The following is a 26,254-nucleotide window of genomic DNA, read 5'->3' on the forward strand; positions in this document are numbered from 1 at the left end:
AGGTGTTTTTATTTTAACGAGGGCAAACTTCAGAACAACCCCTTCTCATTCAACCTTTAAAATGTGCTGGCTGGTTTCATTTAAGTAGGTGGTAGTGGACCTCCTTACCTCTTGGGCACCTGAGCAGATTCACAGGTTGCACCAATTGTATGTCCTCCTCTGGTATGCAAATGCCTTTAGGATTGGAAGGTAGACTGAGGTTTAATATGCAGGAGCACTGAAGTGAAAAGTGCCCACTTTGGGTATTTCTGTGGGCAATAAACTGAAATCTATGCCAGATATGAGAGGCATAGATTTCCATTACAGCTTCTACCAATATATGGTGTAAATTATAGTAAATTTCTTGAGCTGTCGACAGCTTTTTCAGCTCACACTAAAGGGCAGCTGAAAAAGAGCAAAAAAGGTCTAAATGTTGGTACTATAAGTTTTTCACAGAAAAGATTACTGTACAACAGTTGGTGAAAATATGACAATTCCCAAACTGCAAAGTTCCAGAGCAAGATCTATGCCGACTTAGAGCCATGAAGACTTCAGCTCTGAAGTCTACAGAGTTGTAAATGCAGCTTCCCAAAATGCAAGTTTCCAGAGAAAGCTCTATGCAGACTTAGAGCCAGCGAGATTTCAGCTCTGAAGTCTACAGTCATGGCCAAAAGTTTTGAGAATGACACCAAAATTATATTTTCACATGATCTGCTGGCCTCTGGTTTTTATTAGTGTTTGTCTGATGTTTATATCACATACAGAAATATAATTGCAATCATATTATGAGTACCAATAGGTTATATTGACAGTTAGAATGAGTTAATGCAGCAAGTCAATATTTGCAGTGTTGCCCCTTCTTCTTCAAGACCTCTGTAATTCTCCCTGGCATGCTCTCAATCAACTTTTGGACCAAATCCTGACTGATAGCAGTCCATTCTTGCATAATCAATGCTTGCATTTTGCCAGAATTTGTTGGTTTTTGTTTGTCCACCCGTCTCTTGATGATTGACCACAAGTTCTCAATGGGATTAAGATCTGGGGAGTTTCCAGGCCATGGACCCAAAATCTCTATGTTTTGTTCCATGAGCCATTTAGTTATCACCTTTGCTTTATGGCAAGGTGCTCCATCATGCTGGAAAAGGCATTGCAAACTGCTCTTGGACGGTTGAGAGAAGTTGCTCTTGGAGGACATTCTGGTACCATTCTTTATTCATGGCTGTGTTTTTAGGCAAGACTGAGTGAGCCGATTCCCTTGGCTGAGAAGCAACCCCACACATGAATGGTTTCAGGATGCTTTACAGTTGGCATGAGACAAGACTGGTGGTAGCGCTCACCTCTTCTTCTCCGAATAAGCTGCTTTCCAGATGTCCCAAACAATCGAAAAGGGGATTCATCAGAGAAAATGACTTTGCCCCAGTCCTCAGCAGTCCACTCCCTGTACCTTTTGCAGAATATCAGTCGGTCCCTGATGTTTTTTCTGGAGAGAAGTGGCTTCTTTGCTGCCCTCCTTGAAACCAGCCCTTGCTCAAAGAGTCTCCGCCTCACAGTGCGTGCAGAAGCACTCACACCAGCCTGCTGCCATTCCTGAGCAAGCTCGGCACTGCTGGTAGTCCGATCCCGCAGCTGAAACAGTTTTAAGATACGGTCCTGGCGCTTGCTGGTCTTTCTTGGGCGCCCTGGAGCCTTTTTGACAACAATGGAAGCTCTCTCCTTGAAGTTCTTGATGATGCGATAGATTGTTGACTGAGGTGCAATCTTTGTAGCTGCGATACTCTTCCCTGTTAGGCCATTTTTGTGCAGTGCAATGATGGCTGCACGTGTTTCTTTAGAGATAACCATGGTTAACTGAAGAGAAACAATGATACCAAGAACCAGCCTCCTTTTAAAGTGTCCAGTGATGTCATTCTTACTTAATCATGACTGATTGATCGCCAGCCCTGTCCTCATCAACACCCACACCTGTGTTAATGGATCAATCACTAAAACAATGTTAGCTGCTCCTTTTAAGGCAGGACTGCAATGATGTTGAAATATGTTTTGGGGGTTAAAGTTCATTTTCTGGGCAAATATTGACTTTGCAAGTACAGTAATTGCTGTTCAGCTGATTACTCTTTGACATTCAGGAGTATATGCAAATTGCCATTACAAAAAATGAAGCAGTAAACTTTGGAAAAATTACTATTTGTCTCATTCTCAATACTTTTGGCCATGACTGTACAGAGTTGTGAATGCAGTTGTGGAATATACACCAGGCTGTACAGTACAGTGAAAGTAATGTAAGGTATGTGTAAAGTTACTCTACTTGTTATGTAGGTTAATTCTATGTGAACTGAAAGAGACTTGGTGGAAAACAGTGAAAATTTTTCAAAAGACCCCCTCTTTGAAAAGAACACCCTCATATTAAGATTAGACTTGTAACAGATTTTCAGTTCCCCCATATATTATGTTTTTATCCCAATAAGGGGAAACAAAAATATTTTTTCTTTTATTCTACCAAAATACAAAATTATAAGCATGTGTTCATACTTTCTAAGTTTTTTGTGTAGTTTTTGGAACAGAAGTTCTCCAAAAAACATGAGGATTTAAAAAACCACAAGTTTGGATTGGAGAGATAGAGAGTTTCTGATCCGAAAACTCAGCAAAAGAACTCAGTGTGAACATATCCTAATTCTGAAAATGTCTTTTTAAGTAATGTCCAGAGTTCCATTAAATTAAAATATTTTTTGTTAGGAAGTTTTGGAATTTGAAGAGTTAATCAACTGGTGTCATGGGTGAGCCCTTTACCTGGGTGTGGGAAGTGAAGGTAGCAGGGAGAGGATGAAAGAAAAATACTTTTTTCTTCATTACTTCCTCTTAACCACCAATCACACTGAAAATTTACTGCTCCCATTAAATACATGTGGGATCAGATGATTTACTTAGGCTTAAGAACCTAACTTCCGACTGGTGGGCTGAATGACAAAAAAAAAGGAATGACTGGGAAAAAAAATCTCCTCCTCCTTTATTGTACGTCTGCATTGGAAATTGAGCCAAGCCAGTTATCTAGCAGGGCTGGTTATATAAATGACGTGCTAGCTAAGAGGTCACAGTAGAGCTGAAGAATTAGAGCAGCATTCCAAAGTGAGAGGGAAACCTGCGTGAAGACTAAGTCTTAGTCATTCCTCTGAAGGCAATACTCCATACCAAGGCTCTCCGAACCCTGCAAGTACAAGTCAAGAAGAACCTAAGCTTGAAGATCAATAGATCAATAGATCTCACCACCAGTGGCCAGCATGAGTTGTTGGAGAAGGCTTTCCAGTTCACTGGTTTTATTTTGTGAGTATAAATGATTATTGTTTTCATATGTATACTATTTATAGATATATATCATTGTCAACTATTACACAGAAGCTCAACTTTCATACTCCATAAAACGTACCTTACTATGGGTCCTAATAAAATTCTACGTACTCCCTTTAATCAATTTATCTATACATTAAAAGCACAGAGGTATTTTAAATACATTTTGCCTAGACAAAAGGAAATCAGAATGTTTAAAAAAATGCATTGCGCTGGGATACATAGAGTTGTATTCACATATTTTTCACTTGAGGTTTAAATCGTTCTTCATGAAAAAAAAATATTGGTATTGAAATTGTCGCTATAAAGTTGTAATAGTTTATCTGTAATATTTTATATTTTAAATAAGTAAAAATAATACTATGATTATTTTCAAATACCATTACATTTCTGTAGGAGTTTTTCAATTCAGTTTGCTTTAGGGTTATTGGTGCCAGAGGTGACTAGCAGCCATTCACCCATTATATCCTCATAGACAAAACATGCATGCTTAGCCAAGTACCGCATAAGGGCTGACAGCTGTCGCCCGAGTGGATTCTTGCCTGACAACTCTACAATGTGCATGGCCACCTCGAATTTTGCAACACTGTATAATATTCCTCCAGTAATTCAATTACCTGTTTCATAATCATGACACCATTATCTGCTAATCCAGCAACAATGCTATGTATAGCACTGTCACTGAAACTACGCGACTGGGATTGCTGTAAGTTTTTTTTGATTATGGGAAAAAGTAGATGACTAGGCTTGGTGACAGCATTGACATATGAGCATGTAAACAGATTAATTATCCCTTGTAATATTTCACTCCCTGCTTTATTATGAGGCATCTTTAACCTATCTTCTTCTTTGATTAAAGAGAACCCGTCGGCTTGGAAAAGCTGTACAATGTGTGGACCTTGTGTTATAGAGCAGGAGAAGCTGAACAAATTGACTTACCAATCAAGTGTCAATCACTGCCAAACACTTAGTAGGTCCGTCCCCTTGACTGCTAAGCCCAAAATGAGCAAGAACATATTTGGATAAAATACAAGTTATACTGCATCTTTTCAAGCAAATATATATATATACATACTATCAAACAATCAAACACGGGAAAACATCCAAAGTCCATGCTGATGTCATTTAGCTTGGGCTCAAGCCTATTGACTTATATTTGTGTACATATATATTGTGTATATGTAGTAGGCTCTGAAGTCCAGGTTTGAGTCTCATCGATATGACATCAGCATAGGCTTTCAATGTTTCCCCGATATTTTATCGCTTTTGTTCCACCCTGTAGAAACTCACCTATCTCTATGAATTGAGAACATTAATTTGTGAACAATAATAGAAGTAATATAGTAAAATTACCCTGGCCCTGCAATATATGATCTCAGAGTCAGGCACTTTTTACAGAGGGCCATAATTTGGCCACAATTTATGATCCATATTAAAGCCAAAATACCAAAACCTCATATTTTCTACTGAACCAAACCTTAAAGAACCATAAAATCCTATGCTTATCTATGGAGATTTGGCTCAGTGGAACCACAGAGGTCTGTGGTAAAGGCCAAAAACTGGGTCCAAAAATGTAACCAATTTTGCCATCTGAACTACTTCTTAGGTTTCATCTTAAATTGTCTCAATTGTACAAAACTGTCAAGGAATGAAAGCAGCAAAAGTATTGATGGATCTGCAGGCAGCTATGGGGTTTGCAAATGTAGAATATCAAAAGCGACACTACATTTTGTAGCCCATAATCAATTCAGCCAACAAACTATGATGCCAAAACAACTATGTATGCATTCTTGATGGCGTTATATCCATATGCAAGTGCGCAATGTAGATTCAGGATAGTATTTAGAAAGCGTTGCATGGTAAGTCATCAGCAATTAATTAAAAAACCCAATGGCTTTAGAAGTGAGGGTCAGGACATGGAAGCCATCGCTCTGGTTGCAGGTAACATCCGTTCATTATTGGTGATGCTTGGACTGGCATGTGGAAGTATTACATACTCAAAAATTACATTTTTCTTCATTTACACTGGACATGCATAAGTACTTTGAAGACTAATAATAGAAATTACTTGCAAAGACCAGTTAAAGGAGATTTCCCATAAGAGAGAGTCCTAAAGTTACTGATTTGTGTGGAATGGTAGTGAGCATGTGCAGGCACTGCTACATTCTCAGTCTATCGGAACGGTGCTCACTACTGCTCAAATCACATAAGTGACTTTAGGCCTGATTCTTTGGATCGGTGAGGCTCTTAGCAGCTGAATCACCAGGAGAGATACATTTATTTATAAACACAAGAAAAAGCGAGTATAATGGCATATAAAGGCTTTATTAATTAAAATTTCAATACACAATATCAAAAGTCATTACAAAATGTGCAAATATGCGGAACAAGGAACCTCACCGTATCCTTAGGCCCGAAAAAATAGGAAGGAAACAATACAAAAGAGGTGATATGACAATACGGAGAAGGAATGCAAAAAAGAGTGAAGGAATGAGCAAAAACTCCCCAGAGAGTCCCTAGGAGCACAATGCGGCCATGGTATAGGCTCGAGTAAATAAATGTCTCACATGTGTTAATGGACAATCTTAGTCCTCAATATAGAGAGACAAAGGCAACTCAGCCTAAGGAAGACAAAGTTGACACTCAAAATGGAAAAAGGGACAGAAGGGGAAAAAGAGGAGGGAGGGGGCAAGCAGGGGTGGCAGAAGCAGACATCACAATATAACAGGAGATAGATTTGGGATTGAGTCAGTCTAAATCACTAGTATACTAATAAATCGCCATGGTTCATTTCATAGGTATGAAAGAGACAACTCACCCAAGAGGTAACAGGATGTCGCTTAAAGGAAGGGACAGCAAGGGACAGGTAGCTGTGGTAGAAGCAAGCCTCGACGTGCGTTTCGCGGGTATGTGGTGCTTTTTCAAGAGATACATTTATTGACTATCCTATGGACGGGTGATAAATGTTGTTTATAGGACAACTCCTATAATATCCTGATAATTTTTACAATGAATTCTGGTGTGAACAGCGTTAGAGGGAATACACATTAGACTACAGCTGATGAAAATGGATGATTAAAACTGTAATCAATAGTTGTTATATGAAATTTACCGACAATTAAACTTTTTGTTTGTGCCCACCTAGGACACACCCTCATTGTCTGACACAATGTTGATTGTGTTAGAAATTCTCTTTCCATAGTCACTACTCCACAGATGATCTTACTTTAAAAGGTAATTTCTAGAAACATTGTTTGGCCTTTGCCCGGTGTCAATAAACATTTATTGCCAGTCTTAAGTTGCGCCCATCTACATGGTTGCATAAGCATTAAAATTTGTAGGTAACACGTCAAGTTACAACAATCTCTTGCCTTTATTCATGGCTGCAGGTGAGTATAGCTGTCAGCTGCATGCAGCAGGCACACTCTGGGCACAAACTGCTTTTGTGCCCACCTATGACTCACTCTCGTGGTCTGAAGCAATGTTGGTCATGTTCAAAATTTTCATTCAATAGCCATTAGTCCACAACCAATCTTACTTTGAAAGGCAATTACCAGAAACATTGTTTGGCCTTTGCCCGGTATCAATAGACATGGATGCCCAGTCTTAGGGTGTGCCCATCTGCAGGGTTGAATAAGCAGACAAATTTGTAGGTAACACCTAACACCTCATTGTTACAGCAATCTCTTTACTTTATTAATGGATGCAGTTGGGCATGGCTGTTTGCTGTTGGCTGCATGCAGGGGGCGCACTGTGAGCGCAAACGTTTTGTGTTTGCTCACCTATGGTACACCCTCATGGTGGTCGGAAACAATGTTGATCATGTTCGAAATTTTCATTACATAGTTACTAGTCCACAAACAATCTTACTATGAAAGGCCATTTCCAGAAACATTATACGGCCTTTGCCCGGTGTCAATAAATGTTTATGGCCAGCCTTAGGTTGCGCCCATCTGCAGGGTTGAATAAGCACACAGATTTGTAGGCAACACCTCAATGTTACAGCAAACTCCGGCCTTCATTCATGGTCACAGGTGGGCATGGCTGTTGACTGCATGCAGCAGATGCATTGTGTGATCCCAGCCTTAGGTACCATATCAGATAATATGTACTAAAAATGATCACATCGAAACAATCTTTTGCCGGACGATCATTTCATCGATGTACGTATGTTTAACCAACAACCTAAGTCTTTATAAAGTGTATGACCACCCAAAGTTTTGGTGTTACATGCATTTATTGTGATTTTATAGATTAAGAGACAATGCAGAAAATGCTTGTAATCTGACCTGCCTGGATTGTAGGTAGGCGATATTCAGGAGTGCCATGTTTATCTCACATTCCTCAGTATAATAAACTATCAGAACTAGAGTTAACTTACCAGAAAGTGGATGGGGACTCGAGACTTCCCCATAGGACATATCATTTTTAAATTGAGGTTATACGAGAGCAAACATCCTGTTGTAGCTGCGGATGATCTACATTTCTCATTCTAGGCAGGTATTTGGAATTGTTAGCTGACTAAGAGTATGTGAGAACTTAACCTATCCCTCCCATTAATACAAAGGAAAAAGGTTAAACACAAAAATGTCTGAGATCCAGAATGAGCCAGATTTCTAAACCTGGCTACATTTTTGGACAGTGTTGGTCATAATTGCAGGTTGCAAATTACATTTCTAACCAAACCCATAGTTAACATGAGCTACCGGAGTTTCTGTTGAACTGGTGGATTTTTTATTCAGAAATCTCGACAATTATCCATGCAGACAGTGAAACCTTATTTTCTGTAGATCTCATTTTGCATTTCAGGAATACACTCAGTAATGTAGTTTGGGCTACCTCCTACATACCTGATCAAGTTTGTACATGAAGAGTACTGCGAAGATAGTGATACTATGTGCTTGTAGAGCAAAATGTATTAAATATGTGATAAAATAGAGCCAATAGGGGAATGAGTGTCAATGGAGCTCACAAGTGATCCTCGGGTTACATTATTTTCAGAAACTTTGCTCATCAAGTAGAGGGTTGGTGACCTTTGGCATAGACTGCGGCACATGTACATTCCCTTATGTGTTAAGAAAGCCATTCACATTAGATGTCAGTCAGTCAAGTAATGTTCGATCAATCGTTCGGCTGACAGCCATCTTGGCCATCTCTCCCATACACAGGAGCACGCGTTTGGCCGAGCACTCTTTTGTCATTATGCCGCCCACCCATCTATAAACGTTAGAGTACTTTTTTGGAGAAAATGAATAGTGTGGCACTCACCGTTCCTTTAAAATCAGTCCTTTATTCCTTAGTATTGGACAGGTTGGTATCGGGCAGGGGATGCGGGGAAAAAAGAGAGACTCTCTTCTTTCCCCGCATCCCCTGCCTGATACCAACCTGTCCAATACTAAGGAATAAAGGACTGATCTTAAAGGAACGGTGAGTGCCACACTATTCATTTTCTCCAAAGAAGATGTCTATCATTGCAGCAGAGCACCACCAAAAACCTAATTGTACGTAACAGTTCACAGAAAGGTGTAATCTCTCTTTGAATATATATGGTATGGTGCCTTAGACGTTTCCAGGATTTCATACACTTTAGAGTGTTGGCGAGCCCATGCAGACAACAAAAGTCTAATGTGTATGGCAGGCTTTAGAAATAGGATTCAGAGTGGTTAGTTCATTTCTGATCTTTGCGTTAAGATAGGCAATCAGCCATGGTGTGCAAAGTGCAGAGTGGGCATAATCAAAAACTATTACAACACTCCTGGTTAGCCAGCTATATAAGCATTGTCCAAGGTCAGTTTAATTGTCTTTTAGTTTATTATTATCCCTGACACTTCACCTTTTCACTTCTGACGTTAGACTCATTTCATAGAAAGAACGTTGTTGCATCATATTCCGATTGCTATGTACATCACAGTAGTATAACTACCATAAACAAAAGATCAACAAAACTACCCCTATGGTTTATCATTTTGGATACATAATTAGATTACAGATCAGTAACACCCAGGTGTCCAATTTTAGAATAAATTTACATTTTTTGTGTGTTTCACCAACATATTCTTCAGTAATATAATGAACATGCTGTAGACATGAATATTCTATTTTTTTTCTGCAGATTTTTGCTGATTTTTATGTAAAACCAGATTCACATCCATTATATTGTAAATTGAATTATTGCAAAATCTGAGAAAATTCCATCATGTATTAATTCACTCTTTATGTAGTTTTATAATCTGACATATAATGTAGTCTTATCATATTCTGCTATATATTGTATATTTAAATATATATAACTGCACACATACACACATATGGTGTCATGCTGTATATTTTACCATTATAATGGCATATTGTACAAGGCTGTAGTCATAAAGTGTCCATCTCCAACAACTAACTTTTTCACGTGCTTTTTGCAATGTCATCATCACCCCGATTGCGCATAGAGGGCCATCTACAATGGCAGAGACAGTGAGAATAGGCTATTTTCGGATTTGTCTTATCAGTGCTTTCTCTGTTGCTGTGCTAATAACTATAATACTCTGCTATTGTAATCACATTCCACAAAACCACATCAGTGTTTGTTGTACTTTTGTGAATGGCATTCCACTCAGAAAATGGTGCTCAGTAAGTGCTCTATTCTGCAATGCTGGGAAAGATGATGTAACTCGCTGCAGGAACTGTTGATTCACCGTGTCAGTCACTGATTGACTGCAGTCAACCTACTATAAAAAATAGGGGATTTTCATGGCTTTTTTTTACTGTTGGTTATTTTCTTAATTTTGAGACTTGTGAGTTAATTTAAAGAAAAGAGAAGCTGATATTGACTCTTTCATTTATAGGATTCCACAGTCTGTCACTGTTAGTTTGTTCACCGTAATTTATATTTGTATCTTGTATATAACCCGCTCTCAGGTACAGCACCATGGAATCAATAGTGCTCTAAAAATTAGTAATAATAATAAACCTGATACTAAGTTTATGCTATCCAAACCATGGGCAACAGGAATCAGAGGCTGCCTACATGATTGCTGCCGGGTATGTTTTTCTCAGAAACGCTGGAACGTGAAGTGTGTGACGAGCTGGCTGGTAATAGATGTGATAAGTCCTATGCCACCCGTGGCCAGCTTCTACCTACACTGCACTACTTGATTGATAGGTCTCTCCCATATGTGTACATCAGGGGAGATGTGTCAATCAACAAGAGCTGTTCGGGGAGAAGACAGCTGGGGCTATTCAAACTATTTATTTCTGTTAGACAATGGAGAATTTCAGAGAAAAATATACCTTGCAACAATCATGTAGGCATGTTCTGCTCATGCTGCTTGTTGTTTGGAACAAATGAATCGACTGTCAGGTTCTATTTAAGGCCTAAAAGTCACGTACACTTAATCATATGATCTGATCTGCCACCACATTAGTGCAGGTTGGATTGTCTGCCCTGATTACCTTTATTGGATAAACTAATACTGTTAAATGCTCAATAAAACAATGACTAAAAGCCCAAGTACATATTATAAAAAAGTTGGCAAAAATTATGGAATCGGCCAACCATCTGATTCGTATGGAGGCCTCCTGACTCGTCCCAACTGATGAAGTTGAAGACAAAGGAGGGATTGAGCTTAATCCTCTCTCACCATGGTGCAAAACACACGAACGCTAGGAGTCAGGAATATTTTCAGATAGCAGCTATCTAGGAAGTATAGTAACCTTTATCTTCCTTAGAGTGGATTTAAAAGTTAAATAGGCTTTATAAAGCATACTTACTAAATTTTGTTTTGATTTTGGATTCCAATTATTCCAATAAAAAATATAATAGATGCAATTGGATGATTGGACTGGACTGCTAGATAATCCTTCAAAGTAAAAAAATTCTGACAAAGCCTAAAGAGGCCCCGAGGCCAGTACAGTAGGTCCTTGATTTCCAGTAAAAAGTCATCTTCAGCCGGTGGGGAATTTTTGACCAGATATTTTGTGTGTCAATCGTTCAGGCTTTAAGTATCTAGTGAGCTCAAGTTACCCCAATTTGACTCATAATAACTACAATTGCTAAGAAACTTGGGCAAGAGACAGATCTGAAAATCATATCGCTTTATAATCAAGGTCTATCAGCTTGTATGATGCCACTTTTTATAGTTCAGAATTGTACTTTGAGCAAAAACTGCTATAAAGGTGCACGAATCCCCAGTCTTGTGATTGGACTCTCAGTCACACGGTATGCAGGAAGAGAGTGGACGGGTGGAGGTGTGTGTTAAGTCACTTATGACGGCTATCTATTTCACATTGTCGAAAGCTTAAAAGTGCTGACAACTCCACGCAGGTGAAGCAAAACAGGGCTGGGTGCAAACTTTGATCTCACCCATTACATGTAGTCCCGTGAGAACGCTGACATTGCTACTATCGTGTCAGCAGAGCACAGAGGCCAACACTGTATTTTTCTTAAGTTGTGTAATTAGTGAGTTTCCGTACATCATTCATTTTAGCCACTTCGCCATTTTAGTTATATGAGCTACAATCCAACACAATACCCTTCTATTTCATATAAAGGATATATATATATATATTAAATTAGCATTTTATACATTCTTTTTTTCTAATCTAAAACAACCTGTCAAAAATCTCATTGGTAACATCAAGGGTGCCAACCTGCTTACATGCCCAGTCACCTGAGTGGCAAGCAATGTTAATAATGGCAGTTATATGCAGGGTCTCAGTGGGCCCCTTTAACACATACCACGATTCATGATGCAGAGATATGGCGGAGAAATATATATATATATATATATATATATATATATATATATATATATATAGTACAATGCAAAGATTTCACTTCTTACATTACATGAGTGATATCTATTGTAAATTCCACAATAGCTCAGAAACCGGTGAATCGCTCCACACGGAATACTGGCCCCCATATAAGGCTCCATACGGAATACTGGCCCCCATATAACGCTTCATACGGAATACTGGCCCCCATATAAGGCCCCATACGGAATACTGGCCCCCATATAAGGCCCCATAAGGAATACTGGCCCCCATATAAGGCCCCATATGGAATACTGGCCCCCATATAAGGCTCCATACGGAATACTGGCCCCCATATAAGGCTCCATACGGAATACTGGCCCCCATATAAGGCTCCATAAGGAATACTGGCCCCCATATAAGGCTCCATACGGAATACTGGCTCCCATATAAGGCTCCATACGGAATACTGGCCCCCATATAAGGCCCCATACGGAATACTGGTCCCCATATAAGGCTGCATACAGAATACTGGTCCCCATATAAGGCTCCATAAGGAATACTGGCCTCCATATAAGGCTCCATACGGAATACTGGCCTCCATATAAGGCTCTATACGGAATACTGGCCCCCATATAACGTTCCATACAGGATACTGGTCCCCTTATAAAACTCCATACAGGATACTGGCCCCCATATAACGCTCCATACAGGATACTGGCCCCCATATAATGCTGCATGCAGGCTGTTACCCCCCACATAATGCCCCATACAGGCTGCCCCCCCCTTATAATGCTCCATGCAGGCTGTTACCCCCCACATAATGCCCCATACAGGCAGTCCACCCCTTTTAATGCTCCATGCAGGCTGTTACCCCCCACATAATGCCTCATACAGGCTGCCCCCCCTTATAATGCTCCATGCAGGCTGTTCCCCCCACATAATGCACTATGCAGGCTGTTCCCTCCCCCCTTATAATGCCCCATGCAGGCTGTCACCCCCTCTCTCTATAATGCCCCATGCAGGATGTCACCCCCTCTCTCTATAATGCCCCATGCAGGATGTCACCCCCTCTCTTTATAATGCCCCGTGCAGGATGTCACCCCCCCTTTATAATGCCCCATGCAGGATGTCACCCCCTCTCTTTATAATGCTCCATGCAGGCTGTTCCCCCCACATAATGCACTATGCAGGCTGTCCCCCCCCTTTATAATGCCCCATGCAGGCTGTTCCCCACCTTATAATGCTCCATGCAGGATGTCACCCCCTCTCTTTATACTGCCCCATGCAGGATGCCACCCCCACTCTTTATAATGCCCCATGCAGGATGCCACACGCCCCTTATAAAGCCCCATGCAGGATGCCACCCCCCCTCTTTATAATGCCCCATGCAGGATGTCACCCCTCCTCTTTATAATGCCCCATGCAGGATGCCACCCCCCCCTCTTTATAATGCCCCATGCAGGATGCCACCCCCCCTCTTTATAATGCCCCATGCAGGATGTCACACTCCCCCCCCTCTTTATAATGCCCCATGCAGGATGCCACCCCCCCCTCTTTATAATGCCCCGTGCCTCCATACATTAAAAAAAAAAAAAATCAAATACTCACCTCCCTCCTCCTCACCTGCTACCTGCTGCCCGCTGCTCGGGTCCGGACTCCAGCGCTGCCGGCTTCTTCCCGCTCAGCGCTCCCTGTGACGGCTCAGGGGAGGGCACGGTGTAAAGACGTCACCGCACCCTCTGACCTGAGACGTCACAGGGAGCGCGCACCAGGAAGACAGCGGATCTGCGGAGGCACGGGGAGAGGTAAGTATCCGGCTGCCGGGGCCCTGAGCAAGCGGGGGGAAGGGCGGGCGCTGACACCGCTCTCCTCCACCCATAGCCCAGCGGGGTGCGCAACCGCCAGTGGGCCCCTCTGCCTGCTCAGGGCCCCGGCACTTGCCCGGGTGCGCCGGGTGCTGATGCCGGCCTTGGTTATATGAACCTTCTAAACTTTTTCCTAACTTCCCCTATACTGACTGGGGGCTTACCAATCATACCTATATTTTGCTATACAATCCACAAAAAGAGCAGAGAATTGAGGAAATGTTAAAGGATTTGGCCTCTACTTGGATGACCCCTCCTTATATCTGCATTCCACTGTTTATAATAAATATGATACTCCCCTCCAGCACCGGCACCGTCCCAGTGATGTCTGCTGGCATTCGCATGGCGTTGTTTTGCAATGTAAGCGCTGCAGTCCATCTGTGACCTCTAATAGGCAGCAGCACTCACACCTCCCCCAAGTATTGTCCTAGGAAAGTATGTCAGAAACCACCCATTATTGCCCACTGATTGGCTGTGGCACACCATCACCAGCAGACATTACTGGAATGGCGCTTGTCCTTGTAGATGATTATCTGGGTTTTTTTACTTTAAATTGGGGAATACTGCATTTAAGAAGGGGTTTTCAAAGTAGGGGGCAATCCCTGTAACTTCATGCTGTTGGTAATCTGATCAGATTGACCCTGATTCCAGTGATGTATCACTTAGTTTACTGGGTGGAGCAGTTATTATAGAATCACAGTTTTCTCTGCTGCAGATTTAGCAGAGCTCAGATGTTGAGTTATGTTTAACATCGCTTACACTAATGATTGGCAGCTTTCTGTGTACATCGTATAGTGACAGAATGCTGCTAATCAGTGGAAGGGGTGTGGTTGACCTAGGAGTCACAAGACACCTAGTCCTGTAGTGATAATCTCCTGCTGATAAAACACTGATTGTATTGAAACAGTAAAACACAGCCAAGTAAGTGACACATCGCTGGAATCAGGGTCTCTTCCTCTACATCATGGTGCTCTCAGATTACATAGCAAAAACCTGCTGACAGATTCCCTTTTAAAAAAAATTATTGCATGCAGTTGTGTTGAAAAGTATGGTCAATTGTGATTTACAGTAGAAGAAACTGTACCCTGACGTACACCAGTCATACACGTTAAATGGCCACTCGTATTGTGGAAAGAAGAAAACATACTTATTATGATCCAACAATTACTGATAAAAACTCTATTGCCCACAGGTATTCCATGTTCAAACACAGGACAGGCTACAGAAAGTATGCAAAGGAAACCTTAGTATTAAAGTTAATCCCTGAACAAACTAAGTGCTGATAAACATCTTCCATTGTAACTATGGAGAGTATGTTATTGGTTACAGAGCATGGAGCCAATGTTTGCTTTGGACTACACAGATTTGTACATTGACTCTCTAAAACATAAGCCGCACTTTACACTGTGATGCCCATGACTAGTCATCTTATCTGCATTGCAGCTTTAAAGAGAAACTATCATCAGAAATGTACATGTATTTTTTGAAAAATACATATCACAATCTGTATTAAAATTAAATAGAAATCTTGCAATTTTCACATTGGCCAATGGGGCTCTTTTAGACTCAGGAAACAACACATGTACATAGCAACAATGGTCAAACCCTGAACAGTATTATTTGTATCGACATGTCTAATGATCTGTGTACAGGTCATTGTGAAGAGAGGTGGAGCAGAGTCAGCTGTGACATCATCTTTGTGATTGGTGGATCTTGTGTTATCAGGTTACCTGTCACTATAATCCTGCCCCTGATAATAAGTAGCCTTGATGAAACCTCAGCAAGGGCAGGAAGCACGAGTCTAAAAAAGCCCCAGTGGCCGGTGTGAAAATTGCAAGGTTACGATTTTTTTTTTGGGGGGGGGGGGAGGGGATAAAAATCATGATGTGAAAAAAAAACATTTGCAAAGTAATTTAAAAATAACCCTATTTAAACAATATGAACACATGGACTGCTAAAAAGATATTGGACATTGCAGGTTTTCGGGCAGATGACAGCGTTAGAGATTTGGAAGTAATACAGTAAAAAAGGACATCTGCATTTCAAGAATTATACAAGGAAATTGACTGACTCTTGAAATGACGTCAGCAGTCCCATCCACTGTACAGTCAGAAACACATAATTAAATATGTAAAACCAAAGAGTCCTTCAATACACCCAGGGGCAGCCAGATGTTTCGACAGGGGAAAATGATCATTTGCATGTTAATAAGAAGTATGCTAAGACAAGCTTTCACTCGTGTAGTTGCTTGTCATGTTTCCTCATTCAGTTACCAGAAATCCGCTAACACCCTTCTTTCTAGTGAACGTAGAGCAGCGTACTGTGGTTCTGTTTGTGTTTTTGGCTTGTTGGAAACCGGGAGGTTGAGGATGTGATAACTGCAGCGGCACTCCCACAGTATATCACAACATATACGACAAGGGCAAATATTTAATTTGTCACGCATCATGGGCGGACACCAAGCTTCCGACTGCAAAGTCAAATTTGCTTTGCAAATAACTACAGAGTGCTTGATGCTATGAGATCTGCAATGCAACGCTGGCATGCCGGTATACTCATAGGCTTGAGTCTTTCCTGACCTCTATGTCCACTTTACATTGGTCTAAAATTTACTCACTGGAGTAGTGTCAGAGCTACGATGTTAGAGCTCAGAGTGTAGAGCTACGATGTTAGAGCTCAGAGTGTAGAGCTACGATGTTAGAGCTCAGAGTGTAGAGCTACGACGTTAGAGCTCAGAGTGTAGAGCTACGATGTTAGAGCTCAGAGTGTAGAGCTACGATGTTAGAGCTCAGAATGTAGAGCTACGAGGTTAGAGCTCAGAGTGTAGAGCTACGAGGTTAGAGCTCAGAGTGTAGAGCTACGAGGTTAGAGCTCAGAGTGTTGAGCTATGATGTTAGAGCTCAGAGTGTCGAGCTACGATGTTAGAGCTCAGAGTGTAGAGCTACGATGTTAGAGCTCAGAGTGTAGAGCTACGATGTTAGAGCTCAGAGTGTAGAGCTACGATGTTAGAGCTCAGAGTGTAGAGCTACAACGTTAGAGCTCAGAGTGTAGAGCTACAATGTTAGAGCTCAGAGTGTAGAGCTACGATGTTAGAGCTCAGAGTGTAGAGCTACAATGTTAGAGCTCAGAGTGTAGAGCTACAATGTTAGAGCTCAGAGTGTAGAGCTACGATGTTAGAGCTCAGAGTGTAGAGCTACAATGTTAGAGCTCAGAATGTAGAGCTATGATGTTAGAGCTCAGAGTGTAGAGATACGATGTTAGAGCTCAGAGTGTAGAGCTATGATGTTGGAGCTCAGAGTGTAGAGATACGATGTTAGAGCTCAGAGTGTAGAGCTATGATGTTGGAGCTCAGAGTGTAGAGCTATGATGTTGGAGCTCAGAGTGTAGAGCTATGATGTTGGAGCTCAGAGTGTAGAGCTACGATGTTAGAGCTTAGAGTATAGAGCTACGATGTTAGAGCTCAGAGTGTAGAGCTATGATGTTGGAGCTCAGAGTGTAGAGATACGATGTTAGAGCTCAGAGTGCAGAGCTATGATGTTGGAGCTCAGAGTGTAGAGATACGATGTTAGAGCTCAGAGTGTAGAGCTACAATGTTAGAGCTCAGAGTGTAGAGCTACGATGTTAGAGCTCAGAGTGTAGAGCTACGATGTTAGAGCTCAGAGTGTAGAGCTACAATGTTAGAGCTCAGAGTGTAGAGCTACGAAGCAACATCGGACACAGCCATGTTCTCTGATTCATCTTTTGCATTTTTATAAAGTCGCTTTCCTTTTTTGCCTTGTGGTATTAGTAGCCATTTTGGGCTCCAAATTCTTAAAAATTGCACAAGCGATCCAGAGATTCAGTTCAAAGTCTCATGGCACACAAAATTCTGCCAAAATACTGGTGTACTCAAAAATACACTAGGTGGAGAGCAAAGTTGCACCAAATTTTGCGACTTTTTAAAAAAGTCACAGTTGATGAATTACTTTATAACTATTTGCTAATGTTTTTCTTTATCTCTTCTACAGGTCTTTCCATTTTACAGATTGTGTGGTGTCAGAAGACAATTGCTCCTTTGTGTAAATCTGGAGAGAACTGCACAACGATAAGTAAGTCATCAATTTTCTTTCATGAAATCGGGATAAATTACAAGAATGTTTTACTTAAACTGATCTGTATTCTTTTCTTATTACCAGAATGTACCAGTACCTAAAAATATAAATAAAAATGTGATCTCTAACGTCTCATTCAGATGTCTGTGTTGTATGTACGTATTATATCCATTTGTTTTACGGATGCCACACGCACCCATTGTAATATATGGTGCTATTCACATGTCCGTGTTCTTTTCATGGACCGTGTGTCTGTGCATAACACTCGGAGACATGTTAGTTTTTTTTTCGGTATCACGGATGGCAATGGCCAATACAAGTCTATGGGTCTATGAAAAACACGTACAGCACACGGAGCATTCCATGTGGCATCCATGTGCTGCTTGTATTTAACTTTGAAAAGTATAGAAGAAGCTGCCCAAATACAGTATGATACCTCCATGGTGAATTCCTCCACATTAGCATCCATATGCACAGTATAATGACCCTACTGTACCCCAACTCAACTCCCCCGGCAAAGTATGGTGACCCCAAGACAGTATGATCTCCCAACTGTGACCCTCACACAATTCTCCATGCAGTATAATGGGCCTACATACAAACGTTACCCCTTAGATGTCAGTCCAGAGCCTCTAATCTAGCCAAATCAGTTCTCATACTTTGCACTGACGAGGGCCAACAGCCCGAAACACTGTGTCTGCAAATTGAGATTCTGATTTGGCTTTTATCCTAAGTCATATTGCAAGACTCATTAAAAGGTTGATTGTGACTTGTAGGATTGCTGCTTCCAATAGGTGGCGCTATAGAGTTCAAGTCCTCTTTCTCTCTGAAGAGGCAATTTGCATAGGAGAAGCTTTGTAATTTATTTATTTATCCATCCATAAAAAAACACTGACCATACACTGATGGTAAAAACAGAAACACTGACCATACACTGATGGTAAAAAACAGACGCACTGACCATAGTAAAAACAGAAACACTGACCATACACTGATGGTAAAAACAGACACACTGACCATACACTGATGGTAAAAACAGACACACTGACCATACACTGATGGTAAAAACAGACACACTGACCATACCCTGATGGTAAAAGCAGACACACTGACCATACACTGATGGTAAAAACTGACACACTGACCATACACTGATGGTAAAAACAGACACACTGACCATACACTGATGGTAAAAACAGACACACTAACCATACACTGATGGTAAAAACAGTCACACTGACCATACACTAATGGTAAAAACAGTCACACTGACCATACACTGATGGTAAAAACAGACACATTGACCATATGCTGATGGTAAAAAACAGACACACTGACCATACGCTGATGGTAAAAACAGACACACTGACCATACCCTGATGGTAAAAACAGACACACTGACCATATACTGATGGTAAAAACAGATACACTGACCATACACTGATGGTAAAAACAGACACACTGACCATACACTGATGGTAAAAACAGTCACACTGACCATACACTGATGGTAAAAACAGACATACTGACCATACATTGATGGTAAAAACAGACACATTGACCATACGCTGATAGTAAAAAGCAGACACACTGACCATACGCTGATGGTAAAAACAGACACACTGACCATACGCTGATGGTAAAAACAGACACACTGACCATACGCTGATGGTAAAAACAGACACACTGACCATACCCTGATGGTAAAAACAGACACACTGACCATATACTGATGGTAAAAACAGACACACTGACCATACACTGATGGAAAAAACAGTCACACTGACCATAAACTGATAGTGAAAACAGACACACTGACCATACACTGATGGTAAAAACAGACACACTGACCATACGCTGATGGTAAAAACAGACATACTGACCATACACTGATGGTAAAAACAGACACACTGACCATATACTGATGGTAAAAACAGACACACTGACCATACACTGATGGTAAAAAACAGACACACTGACCATACACTGATGGTAAAAACAGACACACTGACCATACCCTGATGGTAAAAACAAACATACGGATGACACACTAATTGTATAAACAGTACACTGATGACACACTGATCCAAAACAGTGATGACACCAGTACCATTTTTTCAAGTACGCGTTTAAACACGGACGTCTGAATGAGGCCTAAAAAAGTAGTTGTATACAAAGAAAAAAAAAAGTTTATACGTAAGTGTTGAAAACAATATTTTCTTAACATAACAATGTATGAAGCTTCGATTAATGTCCTTGTTAGTGATAATTTTATTTTTTTGCTTTTCTTGTAGTGCCTACAATAGAGAGTACAAATGTGGCAGTGAGAATAGTAGAATGTGCAGAAGAAATCAGAAAATACTGTGTAAATGGTCAGTGCTTGTACCTATTAGATGTGGACGAACACTACTGCAGGTAATTAACAAAATATATATCTGTCACATAAAAATTGATTAAAGTTGTCAAATCCAGTTATTTTTACACTGATTTAGTATATTTGTATTTCATTAAAGACGACTTGATGATTTTTTACATCTTTTTTGGCAAAAAAAAATACAATTCTTACACAAGAATACAATTCTAATTGCATTTTTAATTAAATAATTCTGTAACATCTTTATTTAGAATCTTATTTTGCGTCATTATTGCTCCTAGAAATTCATGATTAAAGGGAATCTGTCAGAAGGTTTTTGTTATGTAATCTGAGAGAAGCATAATGTAAGGGCAGAGAGACTGTTCCCAGTGATGTGTCACTTACTGGGCTGCTTGCTGTAGTTTCAATACAATCAACAGTTTATGAGCAGAAGATTATCAGTGCTGGACTAGGTGTCCCATGCCAGGCAGTCCAGCTAATCTGTGTAACGCCGCCTCCACCAATGATTGGCAGCTTACTGACAGTGTACACTGTACACAGGAAGCTGCGAATCACGGGTGTGGGTGGAGTTATACACAGCTCAACAATCTGACCACTGCTCCTTCTTCAGCATAGAAAACAGGTTTCTATCAAACTATGTGACACATTGCCAGAATCAGAGTCTCTGCCCTGCATCATGCAGCTCTCAGATTTCATAGCAAAAATCTGCTGACAGATTCCCTTTAATTACATCTATCAAATAATCAGGGGGAAAATTGTGTAAAAAATTAAGAATTTAATTACAAAAGATCGATAAATTACATTGACTGAAAATAAAAAAAAAAAACTAAATCTGATCCAAAGCCCCCAAATTTTATTTTCCATTGAGCCAATTGGTGATTTATAGACATTAAAACGGAAGCCTTTGGCTGCTCAATCTATTCATCACCTGTTAAAAGCAAGTAGAAATTGTCTTTAGTGTTTTTTTTATGGAGTATCAATGGAAGTTGAAAAAATCCACCCCTATAAACACTGCCTTATTTTGGATAAATCCTATCATAATCTCTTTCTGTTTCGGCATTGATGATGTTATAAATGATGGTACATTATTATGATAATGTATTGCATTTGAACTAATAAATTCCTTTTGTTCCTTAGGTGTGAAAGCGGTTATAGGGGTCTTCGCTGTACAGACTCAGACATTGTGAAATCACCAATGAATGAGGAATGCCTGGCGCTCACTATCTTTTTAATAGCATTGCTGCTTCTTGCAGTTGCACTTGTAGCATTTTTTGCATATAAATGGTAAGTTGTGTCCATATTATATAACATTACTATTTTTGAGGATAATGGAAACAAGTTATTACAGCAACTTTGCATTTTTATTTTAACGTCATAAGTTTTTTTCTCTTAAAGACGTCGTATGAAGTCCCAGAAACAGCACCACTATTGTACATGTGTCAGTGTCTGGTATTGCAAATTAGAGATTCCATGAATTTGAATAAAAATTGTGAATATCATAAAAAATGCACTGATATAAATCCTGAACGTGGCACTCATAGAACTCTATGGAGCCATACTTTAGCTTTCTGTGCACCCTATTTATCAAGTAAGTGGGAAATAAACTGCCATATTTGATGGCGTCCACTAAATAATGTACAGAACTGCAGAGTTCTACTCTACACATTGCTTACATTAGGCCTCTGCCAGAGCAGGGATCAGTTGATCGGTGGGGTGGTCGGTATTGGACTCCCACCAAACTTATATTGATGACCAAACCTACAGATAGGTCATCAATATGTTAATGTCAGACAACCCCTTTTAGTTATAACTGATAGTGGCCACCAACCACTACACTCATTCAAAGGGAACCTGTCAGGTGATTCATGCCACCCAAACCGCAACCTGTCAGCACAATTGCAGTCAGATAAATTACTCTCTGAAATTCTCCTACACTTCAGAGAAAATATACTTTGAAGATCCAGCTGGGGACCATAGTTGGTGAGGAGACTAGTCCTGCACTGCCCCTGGCCGGCTCTTCCCAGCAACACTAGAGGTGATACGGCAGGTCTCTACTTATGTATACACGAGGAAAAGACCTGTCAAACACCTGCAGTGGTGCTGGGAAGAGCTAGTGTCACCTATGGCTATGGTCCCCAGCCGAATCTTTAAAATATTTTTTTCTGAAACGCCAGAATGATTCAGAGAATGATATAACTGGCCTCAATTGCACAGCCAGGCAGTTATTCATGCTGTGGTTTGAGCTCCATGGATCACCTGACAGGTTCCCATTAACTTGAAAAAGCAAATGAAGATGACCAGCCGTATGGATATAATACCATGACTAATGACAGCTCTATGCTCGAAATGCGTTGGTTTTTACCTTGATGCAATATTTTTAATGTACCTGTCCTGGAACCTTTTAAGCTGTGGTGACGTTTTATATTCAAACGGTTGGACATCTTCGTCTACATCTCAAGCCAAGCAGGGACTTTTACTTTCCGAGCCAAGGATCTTCACAGCTAAGTAATGGGAGCTGGGGAACTTTGTACTTAGCCCCCTGGGGGAATTTCAGTTGAGAAAAAAAATATTCCCAAATTTCCAATGGAAAAATAAAGGGTAGCGGCTCTAAAAATCTCCTAGAAACCCATTGAGAGTTGTAGCACAACCTTTCACATAATTCCTCCTGTTTTGTCCAGTATGAATATTTAACATTTGCTTCTTTTTTTTTCTTTAGGTACGCACTTAAGAAATCAAGCCAGCCCAACCAGAAATACAAAGAAGTCAGTACGTAGAACATCTAGGAATTTTTGGATTCCATAAGGGTCGCAGAAAAATTTGAGCCTTTGCAGAGTCTGTGAGGGCCTTAATGGAAGCATTCATTTTCAAGTTTCATTATTTATATATTATGCACTGCAGGTCAACCATAAACGTGTTATTTAAGGCTAGTGTTAATATTGTATATAATTTTTGTGAAAAACACCTTTTAAAGCGTATGTATTTTGTAGGTAATACAATTTTATAAGTCACATTTTATAACAATATATTTATGTACTTTTTATGCGTTGTATTTAAAAATGTTCTTATGCTACGATTTCTTTGATTGTGCAGAAATATTGAAAAACTGTTTCTTCACCCTTTCCCACCAGGACCATTTTTCATCTTTTTTTATTGTTTTATATTTTCATCCCCGTCTTCTAGGAGCTATAAGTTGTTTTTTTCCACATTTTTCTGACGATGAAGCTATTAGGGCTTGCTTTTTATGGGATAAGTTTCAATGCCACCACTCACCTTATCATTTAATAACTGAAAACCAGGAATAAAAATTATTTCCAGGGTGGAATAAAGAAAACAAAATTTTGCCATTGTTGTTCCAGTTGTTTTTTTTTTACAGCATTCATTATGCAGTAAAAAATACTTTGTAATTTGATTTTGTAGGTCAGTATTTATGGAAATACTAAATTTAAATAGTTTTATATATATATATGTATATATATACTTTACGGCTTTTTAAAAAATAAAAAATATTTAAAAAAAGAAAAAAAATGTGTTGTCAAATTCTGAGACCCATAACTTTTTCTTTGTCAGTGGAGCTTGCGAAGTCTTATATTTTTGAAGACCAAGTTGTTCATTTTATTCTTTTCATTAATGTCTTTTTGGGGCATATATCACTTTTTGATCGCTTTTTATTTCAATTTTTCTTTTTTTGAGAGGAGAGGTGACTGGTGAGGTGACTGAAAAACATTAATTGTTGTGGGTAAAAAGGCGTTCATTAGAATAAAGTGCAAGATGCCTCCTTCTGTCTGACAACTGTGTGCTGAGGTCGCTCGTGACCATGGTATTAAAGGGGTAAAACCTCAGCAGAGCTATAACCAATTGCTAAAGTTACAGGCAAGTGTCAGCTGGCCACTGGCAATAACATGTTGGGAAGGGGTTACATTTTAAAAATTAGCTCTAAAATGTGCTTCAATTAGAAAGTTATGCAATTTACTAATATGTTTGCTGTCCAATCTTCATCTCTAAATTCCAATCCCGGGTCCCAACAGTTCTACTTCTGGTTTGTTCTTGACAGTACAAATTTCCGGTGCTGCCACGTGTGAGTGAGAAGGATGCTGGCTGTCAGATTATTTTAGAACGTAAGCCAGCTCCCTTCTCTGCCCATGCATCAGCCATAGCAGAGACAAGGGCTGCCTTAGCTAGCGAAATGAGCAGTGACGCTCATTCACCCACAGAACTGATGTTGTGCAGAGGAAAAGCTGTACTGTGTCAGTCACAAAGCAGAAAGGGTCTTGCTATAACCTGGGATTAGAGCTCATAGCTGAAGATTTATATGTAGTACAGCTTTGTCCATCTGTACTTATGGCTTCCATAGCTAAATCTATATGTCATGCTGTATATCACTGCAGTCTATCAAAAATGCACCACTTTTTTTTAATTAACTTATGACAGAAAAGTAATTTAAGCAAGTAATGTGTGTATAAAAGCATTAGAAGAGGTCTGCAATTTGGAGGACCCTATATTTAAAGTTCTTGAAACAAGCAATCTACTGCTGTCTTAAAAGGATTCTGTCAGCAGGTTTTTGCCATGTAATCTGAGGACAGCATGAGGTAGGGGCTAAAACATAGATTTCAAGGATGTGTCACATGTCAGGCTGTGTGTTGTTATTTACTTACACTGAAGGTTTTATCACCTGGTAATCATTGTCTGGACTACAGCAGCATATGCATGCTAGTCTGACTCCGCCCCCTCCTGTGATAAGCCGCTCACTGTCTATAGACAATGTAAATACAGAGCCTGGTGTAGGCGGGGAAACTTTTTCTACTCTGCTGTATTGCTAAATCTAAGAACTTTGATTGTGTCAGAACCACTGCACCCGTAAGCTAAGTGATACATTGTTGGATTTGCTTACATCGTGCTGCTCCCAGATGCTCCCAGATGAGGTAGAAAGCAGATTCCCTTTAAGAATTACCATTGTTTAATCTCCCCAGTGGTGAAAATGCTCTTTACTTGGGTGTTCATTGACATCTATGGTCTTACAGACCAGAGAGATTTTAGCTAACTGAAGGGGTCCCAGACAGTGTGCTCATTCTTACTTGTTCGTTTTTTTTTGCCTTAGGCATTTATCAAGAAATGGTATAAACATTGTTAATAAGGTTAAACATAATATAACCTAACTTACTTGAATTGTCAATGGATTTTTAATAATATAATTATTATAACAACCCACATCCCACATTTCTTGCAGTCTTTCATGTCCAAATTGTTGATTGTGGCAGCAATTTATAGGTAGATGTAAGCCAAGCTGATTTCTCAATGTGTTTTTGTGAATCATGGCAACTTACTTTGAATTGACAGTTAGTTCAACTGGACCGCCAGGGTATTAAAAATTTTTTCTGGTGGACTTAGCATCTAAAATAATAATGCGCCCGAAAAGAAGATAGACCTATTTAGAGTTGACTTTGAACCCAATTACTTGCCTCTAGGGTCTAATTTTTAGGGCTATAAATGATTAAAGAGGCTGCCCACTACTTTTTCATTGTTGATAACCTATCCTTAGGATAGATCATCAATGTCTGATCAGCCGGGGTCCGACACCTGGCACCCCCGCCAATCAGCTGTAATCGGCTGTCTTCTGATAGTGGCCAAGGCTTGGTACTGCACATCCGCCTCCTATTCAAATAAATAGGAGGCAGATGTGTAGCACCTTGCCGCAGCCACTACCAGAAGATGGCCAGCTCCGCAAGTAAGCACATCTGGCCCCGTCGACACCAATAACAGCTGATTCACGGGGGTACCAGGTGTCGGACTCTAGCTAATCAGACATTGATGACCTATCTTAAGGATAGATTTTCAATGAAAAATAAGTGAATAACATC

At 40.1% G+C, this 26,254-nt stretch overlaps 1 protein-coding gene across 1 annotated transcript; it reads left to right on the forward strand.

Moving 5' to 3' along the window:
• The first annotated feature begins 3,031 nt into the window (after nt 1–3,031).
• EREG (epiregulin) lies at nt 3,032–25,501 on the forward strand. Its single transcript, XM_073637715.1, has 6 exons — nt 3,032–3,297; nt 6,120–6,227; nt 17,942–18,022; nt 20,320–20,440; nt 21,537–21,683; nt 23,116–25,501. The coding sequence occupies exons 1-6, from the start codon at nt 3,255–3,257 to the stop codon at nt 23,171–23,173; spliced, it is 558 nt and encodes a 185-aa protein (XP_073493816.1). The 5' UTR covers nt 3,032–3,254; the 3' UTR covers nt 23,174–25,501.
• The last annotated feature ends 753 nt before the right edge of the window (nt 25,502–26,254 follow it).

Source organism: Phyllobates terribilis, unplaced genomic scaffold (assembly GCF_046119375.1).
Source record: "Phyllobates terribilis strain yellow unplaced genomic scaffold, ASM4611937v1 Scaffold_1__5_contigs__length_1240528914, whole genome shotgun sequence".
Lineage (NCBI taxonomy): Eukaryota > Metazoa > Chordata > Amphibia > Anura > Dendrobatidae > Phyllobates > Phyllobates terribilis.

Bases quoted from the DNA above. Each gene is read 5' to 3' on its own strand.
- EREG (XM_073637715.1), top strand. From the start codon at position 3,255: ATGAGTTGTTGGAGAAGGCTTTCCAGTTCACTGGTTTTATTTT. The intron at 6,228-17,941 runs GTATGTGGTGCT...TCTCTTCTACAG, and splicing joins CCTCGACGTGCGTTTCGCGG to GTCTTTCCATTTTACAGATT. The intron at 18,023-20,319 runs GTAAGTCATCAA...CTTTTCTTGTAG, and splicing joins AGAGAACTGCACAACGATAA to TGCCTACAATAGAGAGTACA.